Source organism: Hypanus sabinus, chromosome 13 (genome assembly GCF_030144855.1).
Source record: "Hypanus sabinus isolate sHypSab1 chromosome 13, sHypSab1.hap1, whole genome shotgun sequence".
Taxonomy (NCBI): Eukaryota; Metazoa; Chordata; class Chondrichthyes; order Myliobatiformes; family Dasyatidae; genus Hypanus; species Hypanus sabinus.
The window spans coordinates 17786458-17811241 of NC_082718.1; the positions used below are offsets into that span (position 1 = coordinate 17786458).

General features: G+C 42.6%; 1 protein-coding gene across 4 annotated transcripts in view; it reads right to left on the reverse strand.

The window, feature by feature from the left end:
• The window catches only part of gsap (gamma-secretase activating protein), a 108309-nt gene that overhangs the window by 38680 nt on the left and 44845 nt on the right, over positions 1 to 24784 (reverse strand). For all 4 annotated transcript variants that reach the window (XM_059987220.1, XM_059987221.1, XM_059987222.1 and 1 more), the window contains 12 exons: positions 23947 to 24032; positions 21964 to 22041; positions 21245 to 21322; positions 19067 to 19159; positions 17037 to 17251; positions 16059 to 16125; positions 15108 to 15190; positions 14954 to 15010; positions 14115 to 14249; positions 8891 to 8946; positions 8644 to 8675; positions 8224 to 8285 (listed from right to left, as the gene is read on the reverse strand). In XM_059987220.1, the coding sequence (XP_059843203.1) occupies positions 8224 to 8285; positions 8644 to 8675; positions 8891 to 8946; positions 14115 to 14249; positions 14954 to 15010; positions 15108 to 15190; positions 16059 to 16125; positions 17037 to 17251; positions 19067 to 19159; positions 21245 to 21322; positions 21964 to 22041; positions 23947 to 24032 (1042 nt within the window). The remainder of the gene's footprint in view (positions 1 to 8223; positions 8286 to 8643; positions 8676 to 8890; positions 8947 to 14114; positions 14250 to 14953; positions 15011 to 15107; positions 15191 to 16058; positions 16126 to 17036; positions 17252 to 19066; positions 19160 to 21244; positions 21323 to 21963; positions 22042 to 23946; positions 24033 to 24784) is intronic.

The window sequence follows — 24784 nt, forward strand, 5'->3', positions numbered from 1 at the left end:
AGTACATTTATTTTTCCTACATTTATACACTTAGTCCAGCAGTCATGGAGCATATGGATCCCTTCTTTGTAGAAGTTGGCAACTTGGACCCCCAGAAGTGGTCCACACCAGGGGTGATTGATAAGTTTGTGGCCTAGGGTAGCAGGAAATGAGTTGTTAACTTCAAACTATCTGCATTTTCACTCAAAGAGTTGAACTGCACGTGCATGTAACAAGAGCTGCGTAACTCATCTCCTTAGGCCACGAACTTATCAATCACCCCTCGTGTATTCAAACAACTACATTCATAATGATGAGGTGTTGTTTATAAAGCCTTCCATTCAGTTAGGACAGCTGGTACTTATTACTAATGAGTGCTAATGTTTGGTCTGGATTACCAGAGATCACCCTCCCCACCTTATCAATAATGATTGCCATGCCTAGTCTGTAAATGATTCAAGTAGTTCACACAAAATGTGGTGTAAAGGGGGTTTCTTCTTTTTTCTTTGTTACTGTGTATGTAATCAAAAGGGCTTCTTTGTTTTGTTAAAAGCAGGAATGCTCCTTTGTTGCGCTAGAGTGCTGGAAGCTTGTTTGGGTTAAAATTTTCTGATAACAAGAATTGTATTCCTTTGTAAACCAAATGGAGATTAATGTTGTTCTGAGTCTGTAAGCTTTTGTTGACGGGCTTTTGGGCAGATCAGCGCGAGGGGGTGAGAAAGAGAGGACTCAATGCTGTAAGCTGGGCAAGGAAACCCAAGCGGGGGTCCGAGGCCAGGAGGTACTCTGAGGGGGGTAGATGAAGCTAGATGTGCTTGGTTGACCACTTCAGAGGGTCCTGAGCTGCGAGTCGAGGAGTTCGGAGGGGATTGAATGGTGGCCAGAAGACTTCAGTAATTGAGCTCCAACGGTTGTGCACGAAGTGGTTTGGACTTTGATAAGTTTGGTGCCTTTTCTTTATTTTTTCTCTTCATATATACTATATCATTATTAATCACTTAGTTATAGTAATCTTTATAAATTGTACTCATGTAATCGCTTATGGTGAACTGTCTGTTTCTGGGCGAGGCGGGGACATCACACAGCATCCACACAAGCTGATTACCCAGTTTGGCGGGGCTGAAGGCTGCTCCCCCTAGACGAGAATGAGCTGAGCGAGCCTGAGGCGAGCAGTTCACACAAAATGTGGCAAATTTACTCCAAACAGGCAAAAGCATTTGGTTCTGTGACAAGGAACTATATGGTGGCTGATATCAGATATCAGTCTCCTGGCACTGGGTTTCCTTTGTTAAAGTTCTGGCATAACAACATCACCCACATGGACTGTTGTGATGCAAGGCATGGAACTAAACATGGTAATTCAAAAAAGGTTCAGGTGGCAGTTTGTCTGCTGTCATGACAACAATCTTTCCCTCAGTACCAGCAAAACACGGGAGCTGGTCATTGACTTCTGGAAGTGGGGCAGTACGCATGCTCTTTTCTTAAGCAACAGTACTAAGGTGGAGAGGAGAGGATCGAGAGTTTCAAGTTCCTCCGAGTGAACTTCACCACAGTCCAATCATGTTGATGCCACAGCCAAGGAGGTTCACCCACTGCCTCCACCTCCTCATGAGGCTAATGCAATCTGGCATGTCCCCATCAACCCCAGCCGATTTTTACTGATGCCCTGTAGAAAGCGCCCGATCTGGATGCATCAATGCTTGGCATAGGCATTACGCATGGCCGCAAGAAACTGCAGAGAGTTACGGACACATCCCAGAAACCTGCACCCCCACCCCCCCATGGATTCTGTCTACACTACCTCAGTCTCAGTAAGGCAGTCAGCGTCATCAAAGACCCACCCATCCTCTCTTCTCCACCCTCTCATCAGGAAAAAGATACAAGAGCCTGCAAGTACGTACCATCAGGCTTAAGAGCAGCTTCTACACCGTTGTTCTAAGACTACTGTCATACCATATACCTAGTATGATAAGATGAAATCTTCACCTCATGTACTACCTCATTGTGATCCTGCACTTCATTGTTTATCTGTTCTGCGCTCTGTAGCTGTTACACATTATTCTTCAAGGTTATTGTCCTACCTTGTTTGACCTTGACGCATTGTTTAGTGATTAGATCAAAGAACAACACAGCGCTAAATTGAAATGAAGTGAACTAAAGTGAACATTCCGAGACTGTTTCAATGACTCTGTGCTTTGATGTTTTATATTCTGTATTTTTCACTTATTGTTTGCTGTTAGCGTGATTTGTTCCTGTTTTTGCGTGTCAGGTGTTTAATGTTTTCTTTGAATGGGCTCCACTGTGTTTCTTTGTTTCATGGCTGTCTGAGAAGACAAATCGCAGGGTTGCATACTGCAGACATATTTTGATAATAAATGTACTTTGAACCTTAAAGAAAAGCATACAAAGCAAGTTTTTCACTGTTATCTCAGTATATATGAGAGTAATAACCCAATTCTAATTCCAATGCTTGTTGAAATCCCTCTATTAATATGAGAGAGAGCATCACGATTCAGAGGCGGCAGCCAAGAAAGGTGAAATGGCTGGAGAGCATCAGAGAAGGACATTGGTGAACGAAGCTGGGTGTCTGATGAGTATGACAATGTACTCAATTATTGTGTACAAGCTGGTAACGGCTGAAGTCCAATCAGTTGTGTCAGTCACTGTCCACGAGGGCCTGGCGGGTCACTGAGAAACTTAATTGTTCGGCTTGAACTTTGCTACCCTGCTCAGTTAGTAATTAGTCAGGACAGTGTGGTGAACTACATATACCTGTCTGGACACGCCCCCTGCTGACTTCTCCTGTGGCTCCTCCCACAGACCCCTGTATAAAGGCGATCTGAGGCCTGAGCCCAGCCCTCATTCTCCAGGATGTAGTATGGTGGTCAACTACTGCTTGTTCTTTCTTCCAGTCAATAAAAGTCGATATCTCGACTTCACATCTCAGAGAGAGTTATTGATGGTGCATCAATTTTATTGACTGGAAGTTTTAAAAAATAGAAAGCGTTTTACGTCTGGAAAGATTGGATTTGGACCCCCAAGACCCTGAAGCAGCTCTTGCCTTTGATCTCTGGCTTGCATGCTTCCAAACATACTTGGAGGAGGTTTGTGCAACTGACCCCGCTGTTATGCACTGAATTCTCCTCTCGAGGGTCACCCCGAAAGTTTACTCACTTATCAGAGGCCTGCCGACCTACGAAGGGGCACTGGACGCCCTCAAAAGACAGTATCTGCAGCCGGTGAACACCGTCTACGCAAGACATCGCTTAGCTACGCGCCAACAGCGGCCTGCAGAGTCGAGCGCCCAGCTCTACAGACGCTCGTCCGAACTTGTGACTGCAAAACTCTCACGGCGGAACAGCATGCGGAGCTGCTAGTACGGGACGCCTTTGTTACAGGAATCAGGTCAGTGTACGTACGCCAGCGGCTGCTGGAAAATGCCGATCTTACCTTACGCTCGGCGATCGAGACGGCCGACATGCTGGAGGCTGCTCTGCACAACGCTGACGCTGTCCAGCTGCACGATCCCCCGCCGGTTCCGTGGACACCTCAGACCCTACCGCCGCCGGTTCCCGCGAGCGAATTCGCCAACGCCGCTGCCAGTCACGATTCCACGAACTCCCCGAACCCAACCACAGCTGCTGCCAGTCGCAAGCCCGTGCAGTGTTACTTCTGCGGACTCAAAAAGCACCCCCGAAAACGCTGCCCGGCCCAAGAAGCGACCTGCTCCAGCTGCGGGAAGAAGGGCCATTTCGCCAAGGTCTGTAAGTCTAAACCAAAAGCGGGGTCGGGCAGCATTGCGTGTGAGGCATGGGGACCACCATCTTGCCTGCCCGCCTCATGCGAGGCATGGGGGCCGCCATCTTGCATGCCTGGATGGGGCGGCCATCTTTGTCAGCGCCAACATGCCCCGCCCCCTACCCACCGGTGCTTACCGGGCACCAAGACGGCAGTTCAAATCTGGCCACCGTAACCCTCGACCAAAGTGCCCCACACCAGCTTGCAAAGTCAATGATGGACATCCTGGTGGAGGGGCACACGACTAGCTGCCTGTTTGACATGGGCAGCACTGAAGAGTTTTATTGACCCGGACACAGTGCAACACTGCAGACTCGTGACACGGCCGGTAAGCCAGAGGGTCACCTTGGCTTCTGGGCTGCATTCGACAGGCATCCGGGTGGGTTGCGTAGTGACATTGGTGATGCAGGGCACAGAATATCGGAACTTAGCGCTACTGGTCATGCCTCAACTGTGCGCACCTGTGCTATTGGGGCTGGACTTCCAGAGCCACCTCGAAAGTGTGACTATGGGATATGACAGGCCCCTCCCACCACTCACTGTCAGGAATCCTCAGTTTGGTGGGACTTCGTCACATACCCCGCTACTGACCACACACACACACCGACCCGCACATCCCACCCAGCACCATGCCGACAGCTGCGCTACTGACACCACTTGCAGCCTCTCCACCCTCAAGATCACCCCCACCGCTGTTCACCAACCTGACCCCCGACTGTAAACCTGTGGCAACTAAAAGCAGGAGGTACAGCGTGCGGGACAGGACCTTCATTCAGTCAGAGGTGCAGCGGCTGCTCAGGGAGGGGATCATTGAGCCAAGCACGAGTCCTTGGAGGGCCCAGGTGGTTGTTGTTCAGACCGGGCAGAAAAATAGGATGGTGGTGGACTATAGCCAGACCATCAATAGGTTCACGCAGCTTGACGCGTACCCCCTACCCCGCATCGCGGATATGGTCAACCAGATTGCTCAGTACAAGGTGTACTCGACAATAGATCTGAAATCGGCTTATCACCAGCTCCCCATCTGCCCAGAGGACCGTCCCTACACTGCCTTCGAGGCGGGCGGCAGGCTCTATCACTTCCTGCCCGTCCCATTCGGTGTCACAAATGGTGTCTCAGTCTTCCAGAGGGAAATGGACCAGATGATGGACTAGTGCCAACTGAAGGCCACATTTCCCTATCTGGATAACATCACCATCTGTGGTCACGACTGGTCAGATCACAATGCCAACCTCCAACGATTTTTCCAAGTGGCCAAAGCCCTGAACCTTACTTATAATAGGGACAAGTGTGTGTTCGGAACCACCCGACTCGCTATCCTTGGGTATGTCGTGGAAAACGGGGTCATTGGCCCTGATCCCGACCGTATGTGCCCCCTGTTAGAGCTCCCTCTTCCCACCACTCTCAGAGCCCTCAGACGGTGCCTGGGCTTCTTTTCCTATTACGCCCAATGGGTCCCCCATTACGCAGACAAGGCCTGCCCCCTGGTCAAGTCTACCACTTTTCCCCTCTTTGCCGAGGCCTGTGCGGCCTTCAGCTGCATTAAAGGGGGCATTGCCAAAGCAACGATGCATGCGGTGGACGAGACCATTCCCTTCCAAGTAGAGAGTGACGTTTCCAATTTCGCGCTTGCTGCTACCCTCAATCAGGCAGACAGGCCAGTAGCATTCTTTTCTCGTACCCTTCAAGGCTCTGAAATTCGGCACTCCGCAGTGGAGAAAGAAGCCAAGGCTATAGTGGAAGCTATTAGGCACTGGAGGCACTATCTCGCCAGCAAAAGGTTCACCTTGCTGACCGATCAGCGCTCGGTTGCGTTCATGTTCAGCAACCAACAGCGGGGCAAAATCAAAAATGATAAAATTTTGCGGTGGAGAATAGAACTCTCCACCTACACCTATGATATCCTGTACCGGCCTGGAAGGCCCCTGATGCCCTATCCCGTGGAGTGTGTGCCAGCGCACAGATCGACCAGCTATACGCCCTCCATGCAGATCTTTGCCATCCGGGGGTCACCCGATTTTACCATTTCGTGAAAGCCCAGAACCTGCCGTACTCCCTTGAGGACATCAGGACGGTGACCAGGGACTGCCAAGTCTGTGCTGAGTGCAAACCGCACTTCTACCGTCCTGAAAAGGCGCAATTTATCAAGGCCACCCGCCCCTTTGAGCGACTGAGTGTTGACTTTAAGGGCCCCCTTCCCTCCACCGATCGCAATGTCTACTTTCTCAACATTATCGACGAGTACTCACGGTTCCCCTTTGCTATCCCCTGCCCCAACACCACTACCACGTCCGTCATAAAAGCCCTGCGCCAGCTCTTCACTCTGTTCGGGTATCCCTGCTATATCCACAGTGATAGAGGGTCCTCCTTTATGAGTGACGAGCTGCACCAGTACCTGTTAGCTAGGGGCATTGCTACTAGTAGGACCATGAGCTATAATCCCCGGGGAAATGGACAGGTGGAGAGGGAGAATGCCACAGTGTGGAAGGCCACATTTTTAGCCCTTAAGTCAAAAGGGTTGCAGGTCTCTCGATGGCAGGAAGTCCTCCCTGAGGCACTCCACTCTATCCGCTCCCTGTTATGTACGTCCTCCAATGCCACCCCTTACGAGCGCCAATTCTCTTTTCCCAGGAAGTCTGTCACTGGGACCACCCTACCGGTTTGGCTGACATCCCCAGGGCCAGTGCTGCTCCAGAAACATGTGAGGAGTAATAAATACTCCCCACTGGTTGAGAGGGTTCACCTTCTACATACGAATCCCCAGTATGCTTACGTGGTCTTACCTGATGGGCGGGAGGACACGGTCTCCGTCCGTGACCTGGCGCCTGCAGGAGTAGCAGACCACTACCCCGAACACTCCACGGTAACTATGAACCCTGTACCCGAGGTGACACCGCGCACACCGAGCCCTACACAGACTCCTCACAACACTCCTATACCAGGCGCCTTGCACACGCATGAGGGATCACTGACGCCTAGTGGGCTGACACCTCCAGTCAGGCCGGAACCAGCACAACCACCGTCTCCAGTGCAATCACCACCGGGACCTGTGCAACCACAGCTGGTGCTACGTAGATCGCAGCCACTGCACCCCATGGGGACTCTCTTTTAAATCAAAGGGGGGATGAATGTGGTGAACTACATATACCTGTCTGGACACGCCCCCTGCTGACTGCTCCTGTGGCTCCTCCCACAGACCCCGGTATAAAGGCGATTGAGGCCTGAGCCCGGCCCTCATTCTCCAGGATGTAGTATGGTGGTCAACTACTGCTTGTTCTTTCTTCCAGTCAATAAAAGCCGATATCTTGACTTCACGTCTCAGAGAGAGTTATTGATGGTGCATCACACAGCGAGTCCATTATCCATCAATCTCCATCCATTCATGGTGACTTTCAATTCAGTGCTAGCAATGGCATCTAGAGGTGGAATGTATGTCGTAATGCTGGGTCGGAAGCTTCATACAGTGAAACACATCAATTAGGGCCTTTCTAGTTTGGAGGAAGTAGTAGCAGTTGAACCTTTGTCACTGAATTGCTGCTAGGTTATTAATGTATAGGTTGAACAAATTTAATTTGGGCCAGAACCTTGACATAACCCGATTCTTTTGATTCCTCTAAGCATTTATGCTCTTGCTTTCTTGTATGTCACGGAGCAGTAACTCAGTAACATCAGTAGCGCATGAAGAGACGATTTACGTCTTGACAAGAAGGTCTGCATGTCACACTGTATCACGTGCTGCATTGAGAAAAGGGACTAGCACATTTCTTTGAAAAGCATTTACATTGGCCTTAATTCGTGGGAGTTCTTGATCACGTGCTTAAATCTGTTCAGCTATCTATGTTCAGATATCTATGGAATCTTCCACTTCTGAAGTTAATTATGTTGAATTTTAATACATGGAATTCACATAAGAAATAGGAGCAGGAGTCAGCCATCCGGCCCATCGAGCCTGCCCTGTCATTCAATACAATCATGGCTGATCTGTCTGTAAACTCTGCTCCATCTGCCTGCCTTTTCCCCACAACCCTTAATTCCCCTACTATGTAAAAATCTATCTAACTGTACCTTAAATATATTTAGTGAAGAAGCCTCAACTGCTTCCCTGGGCAGAGAATTCCACAGATTCACCACTCTCTGGGAAAAACAGTTTCTCTTCATCTCCGTCCTAAATCTTCTCCCCTGAATCTTGAGGCAATGTCCCCTAGTTCTAGTCTCACCCTCCACTGGAAACAACTTTTCTATCCCTTTCAAAATTTTGTACGTTTCTGTAAGATGCCCTCTCATTCCTCTGAATTCCAGAGAGTATTACCTTGCAGAATGGTGTTTGGTGTGGGTCCTTTAACAAAACTGAAAAATTAATAAACTAAAGATGCTTGATTCATTATTATTTTTGTTTTCTTTAGTATTCCACCAAACAAAACAGAATGTGCCACCTGAATTCCTTACCAGGCCTATTAGCACCATCTGCTGGCAGTCTTCTTCCTGGAAGAAAGGAACCACTTGCAGCCCTGTTGTCAAATTTAAAAACATGAAGCGAGCATTTACTAGGTTTGACTGATGCTTGGAAAAACTGAAACATATTTTCCTCCCTAAATTAATTTCTATCAAGTCAAATGCCTGGCTTTCATTTGATATGCTCACTGTGAAAATCCAAAAGAAAATTCCCCTTGACTTTATATCAGAGGAAGAGAAAGGACTTTATATCCAGCTATAATATGGACATCTCACCTATGATTGAAAGTTCCACACTTTCCTTTTCTAAAAAGGCAATTGCTGCTTACTTCAGTTATACTAGAAATATGAAATTGCAACCCCATCAACAGTAGATTATCTCTAAACATGTTAAATGTCTTCATCTTTTCTTACCTTGGGGCCACGTATCCACTTTTGAAAGAATCCTGTACAAAGATAAACAAGAACTTATGCATCCTTAAATAGTTCGGTCAATTAAATAAAATACTTTGATAAATGGATTGGCATGACCGTTTTCCCTTTTATTCGTTACATTATTATGCGCTTTCCCAGTCTTTCTGCAGGCCTTCTATCAGCAAAAAAAAAAACTATGATAATAAATTCCTCAAGAATATTGCTAAAATGTTAAAAATTCACTTACATTTTGGCATTTTCCAATAGATTTCTGAAATGTTTGATTGCTCTTGCATCTTTTCGCTAAAATAATTCAAAAAGGACTTTAGAAGGCAAATTAATACAACTCTTCAACAATAAACTAGGAGCACTACAAACTTGGGTTGTAACTCTTTAGCTGATTGATATCTAAAGCATTAGAGATAAAGAGTTATGTTTTAAATGTACCGCAACTTCTGGCTGTGTTTCCTTATTTAATACGGTAGGCTTAAATGGACTTATATTTTCCCCAAAAGAACTGCCTGAGTAAGATTTCCTTGCTCCTGTAAGGGTCATTGAATGGCTTGTCATTTCTTTCCCCTAGCAGCCGAATCACATTGAGAGAGGAGGCTACACACAGGTCAAGGCGAGAGATTTAAAAAGGAGCGTTCAAGGGTTTTCGGCTTTTTCTGGCAGCCCAATCGAACAGAAAGAGGAGACGACATACAGGTCAGGACGAGAGATTTGAAAAGGAGCATTCACGGGCTACCAGCTTTTTCTGGCGGCCCAATCGAATAGAAAGAGGAGACGACATACAGGTCAGGACGAGAGATTTGAAAAGGAGCATTCACGGGCTACCAGCTTTTTCTGGCGGCCCAATCGAATAGAAAGAGGAGACGACATACAGGTCAGGACGAGAGATTTGAAAAGGAGCATTCACGGGCTACCAGCTTTTTCTGGCGGCCCAATCGAATAGAAAGAGGAGACGACATACAGGTCAGGACGAGAGATTTGAAAAGGAGCATTCACGGGCTACCAGCTTTTTCTGGCGGCCCAATCGAATAGAAAGAGGAGACGACATACAGGTCAGGACAAGAGATTTGAAAAGTAGCATTCACGGGCTACCAGCTTTTTCCGGCGGCCCAATCGAATCGCGATTCCTTAGCAAGGGAAGATAAAAATAAGATAGGGTCAACCGGAGCGGCCACTGTTGGAGTGGGGAGGCTTTGATTCAACAGGCTTAGGCAAGAATAGGCTTGGGCATGGTACGTTTCTTCTTCTGCATTCTTCGTCAGTTAGTGCAGCAGGAATGGCTCCAGGGGTGTGTGAGATCTCTGAGTGTGAGATGTGGGAATTCTGGGAGACCTCCAGCCTCCCGGATACCACATCTGCACCAGGCACACCGAGCTGCAGCTTCTCAGAGACCGTGTTTAGGGGCTGGAACTGCAGCTCACTGGCCTTCAGCTCATGTGGAGAATGAAGACGTGAAAGGTAGGAGCTACTGGGACACAGTCACCACCGAGGTTTCAGTAAGGAAGTACCGGGTGACTGTCAGGGGAGGGAAAGCAAAATGGAGAGTACTCCTGTGGCAGTTTCCTCAATAACAAGTATACCACTTTCCATACTGTTGAGGGAGACGACCTACTGGGAAGAGCCACAATGATCAGGTCTCTGGCATTGAGTCTGCTGCTGTGGCTCAGAATGGAAGGGGGGGAGGCAGGAGTGATAAGATTTCATAGTTAAAGGAGTACACACAAGATTTTCTAGACATAAAAGAGACACACAGATGGTTATGTTGCCTCCCAGGTGCCAGGATCAGGGAAGTCTCAGATCGAGTCCTCGGCATTCTAAAAGGGGTGGGTGAGTCATGGTACATATTGGCACTAATGACATAGGTAGGAAAGGTCCTGAAGAGAGAATTTAGGGAGTAAGGGTAGAAAGCTGAGAAGCAAGACCTTCAGGGTAGTAATCTCTGGATTGCTCCCTGTGGCATTGGCCAGTGAGGGTAAGAATAGGCTGTTTTAGCGAATGAATGCATGGCAGAGGAATTGGTGCAAGGGGCAAAATTTCAGATTTCTGGATCACTGGGATTCCTTCTGGGAAGGTACAACTATAAAAAAGGGGCAAGGTACTTGAACGCAAGGGGGACTAAAATCTTTGCTGGCAGGTTTGGGGAGGGTTTAAATGAAATTGGCAAGGGAGGCAGTAAAAAGGAAATTATAGGCCAGTTAGCCTGACCTCAGTGGCTGGGAAGATATTGGAGTCAATTGTTAAGGATGAGGCAAGTACTTGGAGGCAAATGGTAAAATAGGCCAAGGTGAACATGGTTTCCTCAAGGGGAAATTTTGCCTGACAAATCTGTTGCAATTCTTTCAGGAAATAACAAGCAGGATAGACAAAAGAGAGTCAGTGGATGTTGTATATTTGGATTTTCAGAAGGCCTTTGACAAAGTGCCGCACATGAGGTTGTTTAACAAATTAAGAGCCTGTGGTATTACAGGAATGACATTAGCATGGATTGGTTGATTGGAAGGAGGCAAACAATGAGAATAAAGCAAGCCTTTCCTGGTTGGCTGCCAATGGCCAATGCTGTTTCCCAGGGCTTTATTGGGAATGCTTCTTTTTACATTACGTAACAATGATTTAAATGACGGAATTGATTGCGTTGTGGTCAAGCTTGCGGACAATATGAAGGTAGGTGGAGGGGCAGGTAGTGCTGAGGAAGCAGGTGGGCTGCAAAAGGGCTTAGACAGAAGAGGAGAATGGGCAAAGAAATGGCAGATGGATACAGTGTCGGGAAGTCATGCATTTGGTAGAAGGAACCAAAGGGTAGACTATTTTCTAAACAGGCGGAAAATTCACAAATATGAGGTGCTAAAGGATCTGGGAGTCCTTTTGCAGGATTCACTAAAGGTTCATTTGCAGGTTGAGTCGTGGTGAGAAAGGCAAATGCAATGTTAGTATTCATTTTGAGAGAACTGGAATATAAAAGCAAGGATGTAACGTTGAGGCTCTATATGGCACTGGTGAGGCCTCACTTGGAGTATTGTAAGCGGTTTGGGGCCCTTATCTAAGAAAGGATGTGCTGATGTTGGAGAGGGTTCAGAAGTGGCTCACAAGAACAATTCTGGGAATGAAAAGCTTATCGTCCAAATTGCATTTGATGGCTCTGGGCCTGTACTGGAATTTAGACAAATGAGGGGCAATCTCATTGAAACCCACCAGATGATGAAATGCCATGATAAAGTGGATGTGGAGAGGATGTTTCCGATATTGGGGGAGTCGAAGACCAAAGAACACGGCTTCAGAATAGAGGGACGACCATTTATAATAGAGATGAGCAGCAATTTCTTTAGCTAGAGATTTGTGAATCTGTGGAATCCACTGCCACAGGTGGCTATGGAGGCCCAGGTCACTGGGTACATTTAAAATGGAGGTTGACACTGTAGGTTCTTGATTAGTCAGGGCGTGAAAGGTTACGGGGAGAAGGCAGGAGAATGGGTTGAGAGGTAAAATAGAATAGCAGAACAGACTTGCTGGGCTGAATGGCCCCATTCTGCTCTGAACTCTTATGGTCTAAGATCAGGTCTACCAGCCAGAACATACACAATAACAGTTAATATTATATTGCTTAATATTCCCAATTAATCCGTGTCCATCCTTTCCACAGTGCCCAAGCAAAAAGGAATATAAAAGTCTTAAGCAACACACACAAAATGCTGGGGGAACTCAGCAGGTCAGGCAGTATCTATGGAAATGAATAAAGAGTCAATGTTTCGGGCCTAGACTTTTCATCAGGATTGGAAAGGAAGGGGGCAGATCTTTAAGTCTAGGTGATCTGATTAAGTCCATCAATATTGTTTTGCATCCTAACTCCATTTATCCACCTTTCACCCATGTCGAACCCCCATAACCTGTATTGCTATCGTTTGAAAACTACTAATCTCAGATTTAAATGAAATCAATTTCGCATTAAATTCAGTTTACAGAAGACACTTCCACATTTCTATTGTTCCACGTGGACAGAAGTCCAACAAAACCACACAGAATTAAGTTAAAATTTCAACAGAAAAAATTCTAGTAGGAATGGTACTATTTCAGAAGACCCTGTCCTGAATCCAGCACAAGCAGTAGGTGCAATTGTGAAGAAAGCACAGCACAGCCTCTACTTCCTCAAGTGTCTGCGAAGATTCAGCATAACAACTAAAACCCTGACAAGTTTCTATGGATGTGTAGTGGAGAGTGTATTGATTGGCTGGTATGGAAACACCAATGCCTCTGAATGGGAAATCCTGCAAAATGTAATGGATTCGGCCCAGTACATCACAGGTAAAGCCCTTCCAACCACTAAGCGCACCTACATGAAACGCTGTCGTAGGAAAGCAGCATCCGTTATCAGAGATCCCCACCACCCAGGCCATGCTCTCTTCTCACTGCTTCCATCAGGCAGAAAGTACAGTTGCCTCAGGACTCACACTGCCAAGGTTACTACCCCTCAACCATCAGGCTCTTATACAAAAGCAGGTAACTACACTCACTCACCCCATCATTGAAATGTTCCTGCAAGCAAATGATCTCACTTTTAAGGACTCTTTATCTCACATTTTTGCTGTTTATTTATATTTGTATTTGCACAGTTTGTTGTCTTCTACACTCTCATTGATCTTTCAATGGTCCTGTTCTATAGATTCGCCAAGTATGCCCACTGGAAGATGGATCTCAGGGTTGTGGTGACATATATATACTTTGATAATAAAATTTACTTTGAACTTCACTAATTAAATACTCAGTTGTGAATATAGACAGAGCGAAGGAAGTAGTGCTTGCTAAAAATGGACATTAGCTACAGAATGGACACAATGGGGACTTTGCCATAACTTCAGAAAATATATTTTCAACTAAGAAACAGCAGAAGCTCCCAACAAATTTATTATGAAACTGGTAAAAACTGGGAGCATTCAACCATACCCACAGAACTAGGTCAGGTACCAGAACCTCTCCTTTAACTTTTAGTCAGCTCACCCAGCATATGCTAATTTATTGCCAGTATTCAAAAGGTTAACTCTGATTCTGGAGAAAATTGGTATCAGGGGACACAAAGTATAGAGAGGATGCTGGGCAATGGACCTCACGGTCATTGTTATTGCTTAGAACTAGCTTTTGATCTTGATTGATGGATTGCGTGGGAGGGGAAAAATATCGAGTTCTGTTTATCCAATAAATATCCAACGTAGGGTGGAATGGGGGTTCCAAAAATCACACACAAAAGTCTGGCATTTTTATAGGGCCAATATTTTACTTACTTTAAATCATTAATCTTACTTTACCAGTTTTTTAAATAAAACAATTAAAAAATAATACACGCTTCCAATGTAAACATATTTTTAAAATTTTATTAAAACTGAATGCTATGTACAAACAATATCCAGCCAAGTTTAAGTTCACTCCTGGTTACATTAAAAACTATGAATAACTCACCAAAATCCCCTTACCATTTCTGAAAATAGTTCTGATTGTGTTCTCCTCAAAGATCTATTTGTGTATAGTGCATTGTGAAAACTTTCTAAATTCTTCAGAAATTCCACATTCCTAGTCACCTCTTCCCAGAAGCTTTTACAATGGCAAACCTTGAAAAGGAAACAAAGTAGAAGAATTAAACTATCTTCAGAATGGCAATAATAAGTGCCTGCAATTAAACAGAGCATTCAATATGGCAAATTATCTCAAAGGAGTTCACAAAAGAACTATGTCTTTACAAAAAGGAGATGCATATCACATCACTTAAATCTAAGATGACAGTGAAACAAACATTTTCCCTGCAGTCTTAAGATCACCTAGTTATTTTCAGTAAAAATAGACATGTCATTTGATGTGATGGAATAAAGGAAATAGAAGAGAATAATTAGTCTAACAGACAAAACATTAACAGTTCAGTACTGTGAACATTAAGTCACAAACAGCCTCCTTCATAAATTACATAGATTTCAAACTGTGGTTCACAAATCCCTGGAACCTAACACATCATAAATCAATTATCTGTTGGGCAGACTGCACACCAAATATGCTGTCTGAAGAATTTGGTGTTTCACTGAATTTATTAATTCCCATGCATTCTAAAGAAAACTCTGATAATATAATTTATTGAAATAAGCACCAGGACAAAATTATTATTAGAAGCCTCTGAGTATTTACCATGGCTCAGAGGAAAACTCAATGTATATTGAGTTTTTGTATCCAGGGATACAAGGGAGTCTTTATCTCAAGGGATACAATATTTTTAAAAAATACATTAAATTGTAAAAAACAAAATTATAATGCACAATAGTCTCACCTTTCCTCCAACAGATTGCAAAATATTTTCTGTTGTGCATGTTACTCCAGGTATTTCCTATGATTAGAAGGATTGATTTAGTTTAAACAGAATTAAATTGTACATGAATATTTACAAAAGGCAATTTTAATTATGTATGTAAGATTAGCCGTACCCCATTCCAGTTTAATAAAGATGAGTAAGGCAGGAGTTTTACAATGGCATTTGTTTCTGAGATTGTTTTCCTGTATAAAGTACCTAAAATAAATTGGTTATGAATGTAGAATCAGTTACAGCAGACTACAGAACTTCAGACAAAATAATCAATGTGGTGAAACATAAAACCAGGCATTTTTCTGATCTTTAGAATTATGTCCAGAATATAAATATGATACAAACTTAGCCAACATTGAAAAGTAATTATTCATTGATTACGTGGGGTCTATTCCAGTATTATCCACATGGATTTGAGTGAAATGATTATTCCAGGGCCATTTCCACCTGATCACTTGCACAATTTATAATGGAAAAACATGAATAAGGAATATTTTCTACAGTGCTATGGCTTACAAATTTAATAAACTCAAATTTTATGTTGAAGTGATTATAAATTAAGGACATCAACATGGTTATATTTTAATGAGTAAACTGGAATTCTGAAATCTTTGTTCTATCTTTGGTCTAGTACTACAAAATGGTCCAAGTGATTGTGGAAAATTAAGTTTTTCTATGCTATGTTTTGTGGTAAAATGCTTTCCTTGACTGCAATACATGCATTTAATTTTTACATATGCAAGCACCAGGTGTACTCACAAATTATGTATCCTATTTTTAATTACTTTTGCACCCAAAAATGAGGAATTATGCTTCTGTGCAGTATTTGGAGTTCCATTCTGAATCAGGTTCTGGACTCTCTTAAAAATAATTAGAAAAATAACATTTTGGAAGTCACCCATCATAAATGTTTGTAGATATAATCTTTGTAGTTTGTCCAACATTCATTATATTATTTCTTTAGAGAGAGAAAAAACAGATTTCAATCTAGAATCTCATTAAAGTCATTGAGTTTGGCTGGTACTTGGTGCTAAATTCTACAGAAAACAAATCTTAGAATGAACCTGCTTACCAATGATGAATTCCTGAATGAGATCGGAACAGGCAGAGGCAGACAAATCACACAACCAGTGAATAATCTAATCATCACAAAAAATTCAGAAGTTACAAACAAGATAAATTTTGCCAAGATTGCCCAAACATCTTCTGTCCTACTTTGAATGGTTTCCTGCTACAACTTTAATTCACCCAAGTCTGTGGAAGCTTCTAAATGATACAGCAAGGGTATTTTAAATTAGAGCAACTGGATTGCCCCAGTGCCAATCATATTAAATCTGGTTACTGGAAGCAGTTTCTCTGTCTACTCCTATTCACACTCAACATTTAAACATCTCTAGGAAAGTCCTCTGAGTATCATCTATCCACATCGCTAATGTCTCATCACTGGAAACATTTTTGTAAATATCTCTGTTTTCTATAAATGCAAAAGTGTGCCATCCCAAATTTGATACACCTCTCCAGCTGGACCCAAACTCACGGTTTATATTTTCCTGTATTTATTACTCTATAATTCAGAATTATTTTTTTACATTTCACTGTTGCAATACGAAGGCACTGTATATTACTTTAACGCCAGTTTCACACCTTACACAATCCTTTTTAAAATCAGCCCCATATAAAGTATTTGAAGACAAGGAAGGCTCTGTTTTAAAACTAAACAGGGTGATTATAAATTATTTCTACGATTGTTCAAATATCTTACATTTCCCTCTCACAAGATTTTCGATCTAAATGCTCCGCAAAATTGTCAGATTGAGCTTACTTCATTACATACAGTTTTCACACTAGAACAATGTTTCTGCATGCTAACAATGTCCTGTCAGAAGTCAGTGGTTAAATTTATTCTTTTCTAAATACTGCATTAGCAATTGCTACTCAGTTCAGCAATTTATGCAAACACTCTTGGGTCTCTTTCCTTGCGCATTCTTTAACATTGTACAATTAACCAATAAGACATTTATATTGGCTTAAGACAGTTTTAGCCTAGTACCTGTGATTCAGCTTCTGAATTATTCTGGAGATACATGACGGCACAGTGCATCGCGGCACGCTGATGGCAGCCCAGCTTGCTGCCACGCATGAACGACATCAGTAACAACGGGTTAAGCTCAACTTTATAGATTATCCCCAAACGGCAATCCAGCAGCCAGTCAGACAATAATGTATACTGGTGGAGATTCCAGGGCTTCACTTTGGCATCCTCCCCTAAAGAGCAAATCACTTGTTACACTGGGTTAATAAAATCATTTTCATTTAATATGAAGTATCAGGAATTGTCTAGATCAGTCCCTTAGCCTCTTCATCCTTCAATTACATCTTGGTTGAACGAAATATTCCTACCATTGCTCCATATTCCTTGACAACACTCAGACTTGATCATTCCTAGTAATCCAGCGCAAATGTATTCATTGGCAAGTAGTCCAGATTTCAGCTACCTTTTGTATGGTTAAGATGCTTCCTAATTTTGTTCCTGAAAGACCATTCAATTTCTTCATCATCCTTTACAGCTATTATAACTTTAAGCTATAAGTAGAATCAAATATTTTCTATTTTAAAATATTTACAGGATATAGGCATCATTCCTAGGAACAGTATTACCCACTCCCACTTGCTTCTAGAAATAGTTGGTGTTGTGCTTTCAAAACACCCTGCACACCCTCTGGTTTAGGTATTCCAACTCTGCAGATAGATGGGGAGTTCCAGGGTTTCGAGCTGGCGGTAGATTAATGATAATGGCATAATCGAGATGCCAGCCCTTTCCCACCCACTTAGCTTCACCTGTCACCTTCCAGCTAGCCTCCTTCCCCTCCTCCCCCACCTTTTAATTCAGGCATTTCCCCCTTTCGCTCTCAGTCCTGAAGAAGGATTTTAGCCCAAAACGTTAACTGTTTACTCTTTTCCATAGATGCTGCCTGACCTGTTGAGTTCCTCCAGCATTTTGTGCATGTTGCTTTGGATTTCCAGGTGTGTAATCAGGACGGAAAGAAACTTGCACCTGGAGGCCCACAACCCGCACCCACTCTGAGCCTACGGCCCCCGTCATTCTAGAGGGTCATGGTGGGAGGATTGGGGAGGGTGCAGAGAAGTGTCCTTTTCGAGCAACTCTATGCATATTATAGGCGGAATGTGAAGCAGCCAAAGCACCAGTGGTGGAGGGCATGAGTGTTTAAGGAGATCAATGAAACGACAGTTAGTGGATATCTGTCCCATGCTCTGTAAAGTTTCCCCAAATGCTGCTGGAGCTTCTTGCCAAGAAAAATACTACACTTGCCTTACATCTGGAATTCAGATCTTTCATCCATATTTGAACCAAGGCTGGAATGAAGTTAAATTTGACATTGGTAGCATAGTGGTTATATTACTAGATTATAAATAAGAGGGTTGGACTATAGATCAGAATATACAACCTGGAATCTCACGCAGCAGGGGAATTTCATTTCAAAAAACTAAATGAAACTTCAATAAAAATCAAGTGGCATAATCTATAGTGACCATAAACTCACAAAAATACCCTATTGTTCCATGAAAAGGAACATGCTGTCCCCTAACTGGTCTAGTATCTATCTAACTCCTTTCTGAAATGTCCTAGCAAGCCACAGTTCAGGAGGTGATCGAGAATGGACCCTTATGCCACAAAACAAGCCACTTCCCATTGAGTTTATGACTGCCCACTTCCCCACTAACAATACCTATTCTCCCCACCTTCCCAACATACCTCCCACCCACGTCCAGATTTCACCACCCACCTTCACAACACTCCATGCTTGCATCTAACTCATTATTCATCTGGAAGACCTGGAGACGGAAATCAAGGGTGACGAGCTTACAGTTCCAAACTACCCTGATCTAAGGAGATGGAGTACGGAATATTACTTCTCAACCTCTCAGTCCCATTAACTCAGGAAACAAAGTTGAAACTGTGGCTACCTAACTACCTACATGTGAGACTGGCAGTGATTCTTTATAAGCTTAGGAACCTATCCACCAAATATACTTCAGTTTAAGAAAAAACATACTTACCTGACAGAAACAGACTATGGCAAATAAGATGAGGGTGTTGTACGTTAATGAGATGTAAAAAACATCCAGGCAGATAAACAGCTACATAATAACCTGAAAGGAACAATAATTGTGCAATGCTATTTCGATGTTGAACAAGTACTTCACTGGTCAATCATTAAATTCCAAATTAGCATGGTTTGCCATGACAACAGGGTAGCTAGATCAAAACCAGCTTCCCAACACAACAAATTAAAAGCAAAGCATATCTGTGATGATTACGATGGGCAGAAGTATAAATTTATCCAGTCACTTGAAACTTAAATTCACAGGAAGCTCCACATGGAGCTGATTGCACATGGAATCATTCTACTTTCTATACTATTAACAGAAGTGTCCACATTACTTTAGGAGTTTGACCCTACTGACAAAGTTTCATTTTGGAACTTGCACACATATTCTGCATCAGAAATTATGTGGATAATTAATTGAAACAATAAGCAATGCATGGTTAATTTTAAAGGCATTTTGACAAGACACGGAATAGCTGTCGCTCTTTAAGCCAAAATGGTATTGCACAATGCATCCTGTTGTGGCACGTTCTTTGTAAAACTGCTGTTGTTCAGCCATTTTTGGTGAAATCATGATCTCCAAGTTCTGGGAAGAGGTTTTATTAACTGGAATCTAATGATTGTCAAGAAGTGGTCAAGATCGGCCTAACTTCTAAGCATGAACATATCAATGCTCCCACATATTTGGGTTTGATATAAAGCACCCTTTGCATATTGGTACGTTTTGAGAGAATATGAGCCTTTTCTATTAGAAAGTAGGGGTGTTCTAACTGGACCAGTGTGGGTGCAATAAATTACAACTAGTTAAATCACAAAAAAACCCATAAGACTGCTGGGACTGTCTCTGTTTCACTCCAGTGCCACTAAAGATGATGGATTCCCCAATTCCACAGAACAAATAATAAGCCAACTGGCTAATTTCCACAATAATTTGACTAATATGATGGCTGATAAAAGAGTCTGCTGGCTAAACAAAGGGTAATGAACTCATTCTAAAACAGCTAACCTACAGGTTTCAGTGTAGAGGATAGGCTTCCCTTTCAGCTCTTTGGTGAAGTAGATCATTCAATATCTCCTCACTACGTTCTTTGCACAAATCATTACTTCTGGCCAATACAACAAAACCAAGCTATGCACACTGTGGCCTCTTTATTAGGTACATTGTGCACCTGCTTATTAATGCAAATACCTAATCAGCCAATCATGTGGCAGCAACTCAATACATAAAAGCATGCAGACATGGTCAAGAGGTTCAGTTGTCGTTCAGAATGGGGAAGGAATGCGATCCAAGTGACTTAGACCATGGTATGATTGCTGGTGCCAGACAGGGTGGTTTGTGCATCTCAGAAACTGCTGAGGTCCCGGGATTTTCACGCACAACAGTCTCTGGAGTTTACAGAGAATGGTGCGAAAAACAAAAAAACCATCCAGTGGGAGCAGCAGTTCTCTAGGAGAAGCCACCTTGTTAATAATAGAGGTCAGAGGAGAATGGCCAAACTGGTTCAAGCTGACAGGAGGGCAACAGTAACTGAGATTACTACATGCTACCCCAGTGGTGTGCCTGGAGAGCATCTCTGAAGGTGCAACACTTTGAACCTTGAAGGGAATGGGTTACAACAGCATGAGACCACAAGCATACAATCAGTGGCCACTTTGTTATATACAGGAGATACCTAAAAAAGTAGCTACTGAGTGTATCTTACTTCAGATTGTCCAACTCCCAGTCTTCCCACTCTAGTAACTGCCTCCCCACACAACTCCCAGTCTTCCCACTCTAGGTTACTGCCTCCCCACAATAATGCAGTGATGCCTACTCTCCAATTCAGAAACTCAATTTAGCCCATCAGCTAATTTTGCCCACGGTTTGCCCACAGCAAGTGTAAAAGTCAGGAAATTTACTATAATATAATAAATGAGGAATCTCAAGACTCCACAGGTGAACTATCAAAACATCAGGTGGCAACTATCAAAACATCAGGTGGCAAGAAGAGGACAGAAGTTTGATGTTCAAAAGTGAATAAAATAGACCTGCCTAATTAGGCACCAACATGATGACAATAAAGGCAAGAAAATTCAGCCTTAATATATTGTGCAATTTTTCTGATTTAGAAAAATAATATCAACATACCCATGTTGAGAAAGGCCAATTCACTTATACAGGCACATTTGGACTTCTCCAAGGAAACTCTAAATGTTTTCTTCTTTCCTGTAAAAATGCAAGAAAAAGAATTAAATTGTGACCAAGTCTGCGAGTCACACCCCCAACTTCCATTCAGATTATTTCAGTATTTAGTGCTTATGTTGTTAATAATCAATCTGCATTTGTGAATAATATCTGAAATATTTTGAAAGGACTAGGCCACTCAATTAATAGCAAAAGCAAGACAATACTTCTTTGAAATCACAGTACTGGGGGCTTGATATTGCTTGCATTATGGGGGAAAGGGTGGTGCTTTTGCTTGTGCAAACAGGGGGAGGAAGGGGTTGATGCTTTTGCTGCCGCTTGGGTGTAGGAGGGAAGGGGGGGGCTCTGGGGTTCTGACATTTCTGACATTAATTCTTTGGGATCATTTCTATTTCGTGGATGTCTGTGAAGAGTAAGAATTTTGGGTTGTTTACTGTATACATTATCTGAAATTAAACTGAACCATTGGGGTTTTCTGAGATTTGAGCCCACAGTCAGTTCTACAGGTGGAAAATCATCTCAAACCAAGACATAAAAGAAATAGACAGGTAACTATATTTAGTCTCATACTCTTCTGAAAACAAAGGAAAAGGTCGCATCATCAAAACTGGAAGATTTTCAACTATTTAGGAAATGCTGAAACAATTTAAAAGTAGATTTACCATAATGTAGAAGAAGCACCGAATAAATAAGTTCTTGATCATTTTGCGCAGGATGACTGTAGCACACAGACAAGGCACCTAAAAAAAAACAACAATAATTATAGTAGTGTCCTTTCTTTCCTTGATGGTAATCATCACAAAAGCAGATCATTATTCATAAGAATGAGAGAATTCATTGTACACAGCAAACCTACAACCACTCTAACGCACAGCTTGATTTTAATATTAAAAATACATTCACAGACCCTTGCAAAATTTCTGAAACCTGCCCCCAAGTACTGGCAAACAATGAATTAAAAAGGATTTGCAAAACCTGATGATTGATGATCACGGGCTGGATGTAGCTTTTTTAAAAGCTCATTTTTTCCACCAGTTTCTGGGTGACTGTCAGTTTGTTTTTTAGATTTGTTGAGATAAGATTCCTTTAATTCACTCCAAATAATAAATGTTCACTGTCACACACAATTCATAAAGTGCACTCCTTCCACAGGTGATGTAACAAATAATCTTAATTTTTCATGAACAAATTGTTTCCAGGATAGATGACCTTAAGTTAATAGTCTTACCGATTTTAATTTTTAAGGATGCCTTCTATCCCAATGCAGCATTTGAAAGAATGATGATCAGTAACATGTGAAAGTTGCTATTTCTCATACACAAGTTTTATCACATAGATTTAGGACATGCAAATATACCTCAGTTTACACAAGCCCAAACTTAATTATTTGTATACTAATCATAATACAATTAGAAAATGCTATAAATATTCAATTCAGCAGGACGGGCAATGTATTAGAGGGAGAAACAGCTTTTATATTTGTGGTAGATGACCTTTCATTGGGTGGGGGGGTGCCAAAACTTAACATCATCAGTATTTACCAGAAAGTCAACATCGTTATATCTATGAAATGTAAAGGAATTTCTGGCCCTACAATGTTTGTTTCTCCACTGGCACACCTGTTGAGCACCTCCAGCATTTTCTGTTTTCATTTCAGATTTCCAGCAATAATAGTTTTCTTGCTTTTGTTTTGTTGTATCTGGAAACATAGAAACCCAACAGCAAAATACAGGCTCTTCGGCCCACAAAGCTGTGCCGAACATGTCCTTACTTTAGAAATTAGCCAGGGTTACCTATAGCCCTCTACAGCCTGTTCCACGCACTCACCATTCTCTGCGTAAAAAACTTACCTCTGACATCTCCTCTGTACCTACTTCCAAGCACCTTAAACCTGTGCCCTCTTACACTAGTCATTTCAGCTCTGGGAAAAAGCCTCTGACTAACCACACGATCAATGCCTTTCATCATCTTATAAACCTCCATCAGGTCACCTCTCATCCTCCGTCGCCCCAAGGAGAAAAGGCCAGGTTCACTCAACCTATTCTCATAAGGCATGCTCTCCAATCCAGGCAACATCCTTGTAAATCTCCTCTGCACCCTTTCTATAGTTTCCACATCCTTCCTGTAGTGAGACGACCAGAACTGCGCACAGTACTCCAAGTGGGGTCTGACCAGGGTCCTATACAGCTGCAACATCACCTCTCTGCTCCTAAACTCAATCCCACGATTGATGAAGGCCAATGCACCGTATGCCTTCTTAGCTTGCAAGACTTCGGCAACAACCAGGCATGACTTGCTAGGAGGCAAATGACATACAAGCCAAAGTGAATATCTTTGCTTGATATTGAACAAGATCATCTACAAATGATCAACCACTGATATCCTAGAGTTTAAAATGATGAACAAGGACAGACCAGGCACTTAAACACTCTGGCTACAACAGAACAGCAGAGACTGGGTACTACAAACTGCATTAGTTTCAGAAGGGAAAACTGAGAGTCTAGGAAAATTATCTTTTTATCTGAAGTAATGAACTGAACTACTTAAGATCTTTCTCAAGTCAAAAACTTGTAAGCAACTGTTGAAACAGCGTACTTCAATATGCAAAAAAATAAGGAAAATACATCTCTGCTTGTATTTGCTACCTGTATGACTTGAGAATATCTGCAGATTAAAAGATTCAGAAGATTCCTTTTCTTCTTGAAAATGATTGTACCCAAAATTTACAAGACTGGAAAGAAAAATCAAAAGAATTATGTTAAATAGAGTGAAGTCACAGAAGATTACACATGACACGTACTCATCTACAAGCCATTATAATTTAAATACTATTTGTGACATGTAATGTTGAAAGTATTAATTAGTTTAAAATATATGTTTGCTCCTCCCTAGATGAATAAATCTAAAAGCAAGATGGGTATTACACACTTAAAACCACTGGGCCAGAATGTGTAACAACTGTTAATACTTTTTAACTATTGTTGTACTGAAACACAGGGAATTAAGACACAGTGCTAGAAGAGTTCAAAGGAAAGGTTAAAAATCTACACTAGGAATGATCCTTTTATGGTCCATTGATGATCTTACTGTCATATGCACAAGTACATGCACACACAGGTGCAATGAAAAACTTAGTGACTGCTGAGCTCCAGAGAACTGTTTTTTCTGGTTCGTTCAAGAACCATATGGCTGAAGGGAAGTAGCTGTTCCAAATGTGAGCCAAGTCTGCATGCTCAGTTGTCTTGACCTGGTATGCAAAACTTGCTTTTGAAATCCAAGAGGACAGAAAATAATAACAAGCAATGAATTACTGAGTTCTTATGTCTTGAAAATAATGTGTCAAGGGGTAAGAAATAGAACAATTTTAAGGTGGGAACTTAGGAAAGGTGTTTGTGGCAGGACTAATCCAAGACAGTCGATCACAAACCTTTCAGTCTCACATCAAAGTGATGACAGGTGTAACTAATGGTGTTATGAGTATTA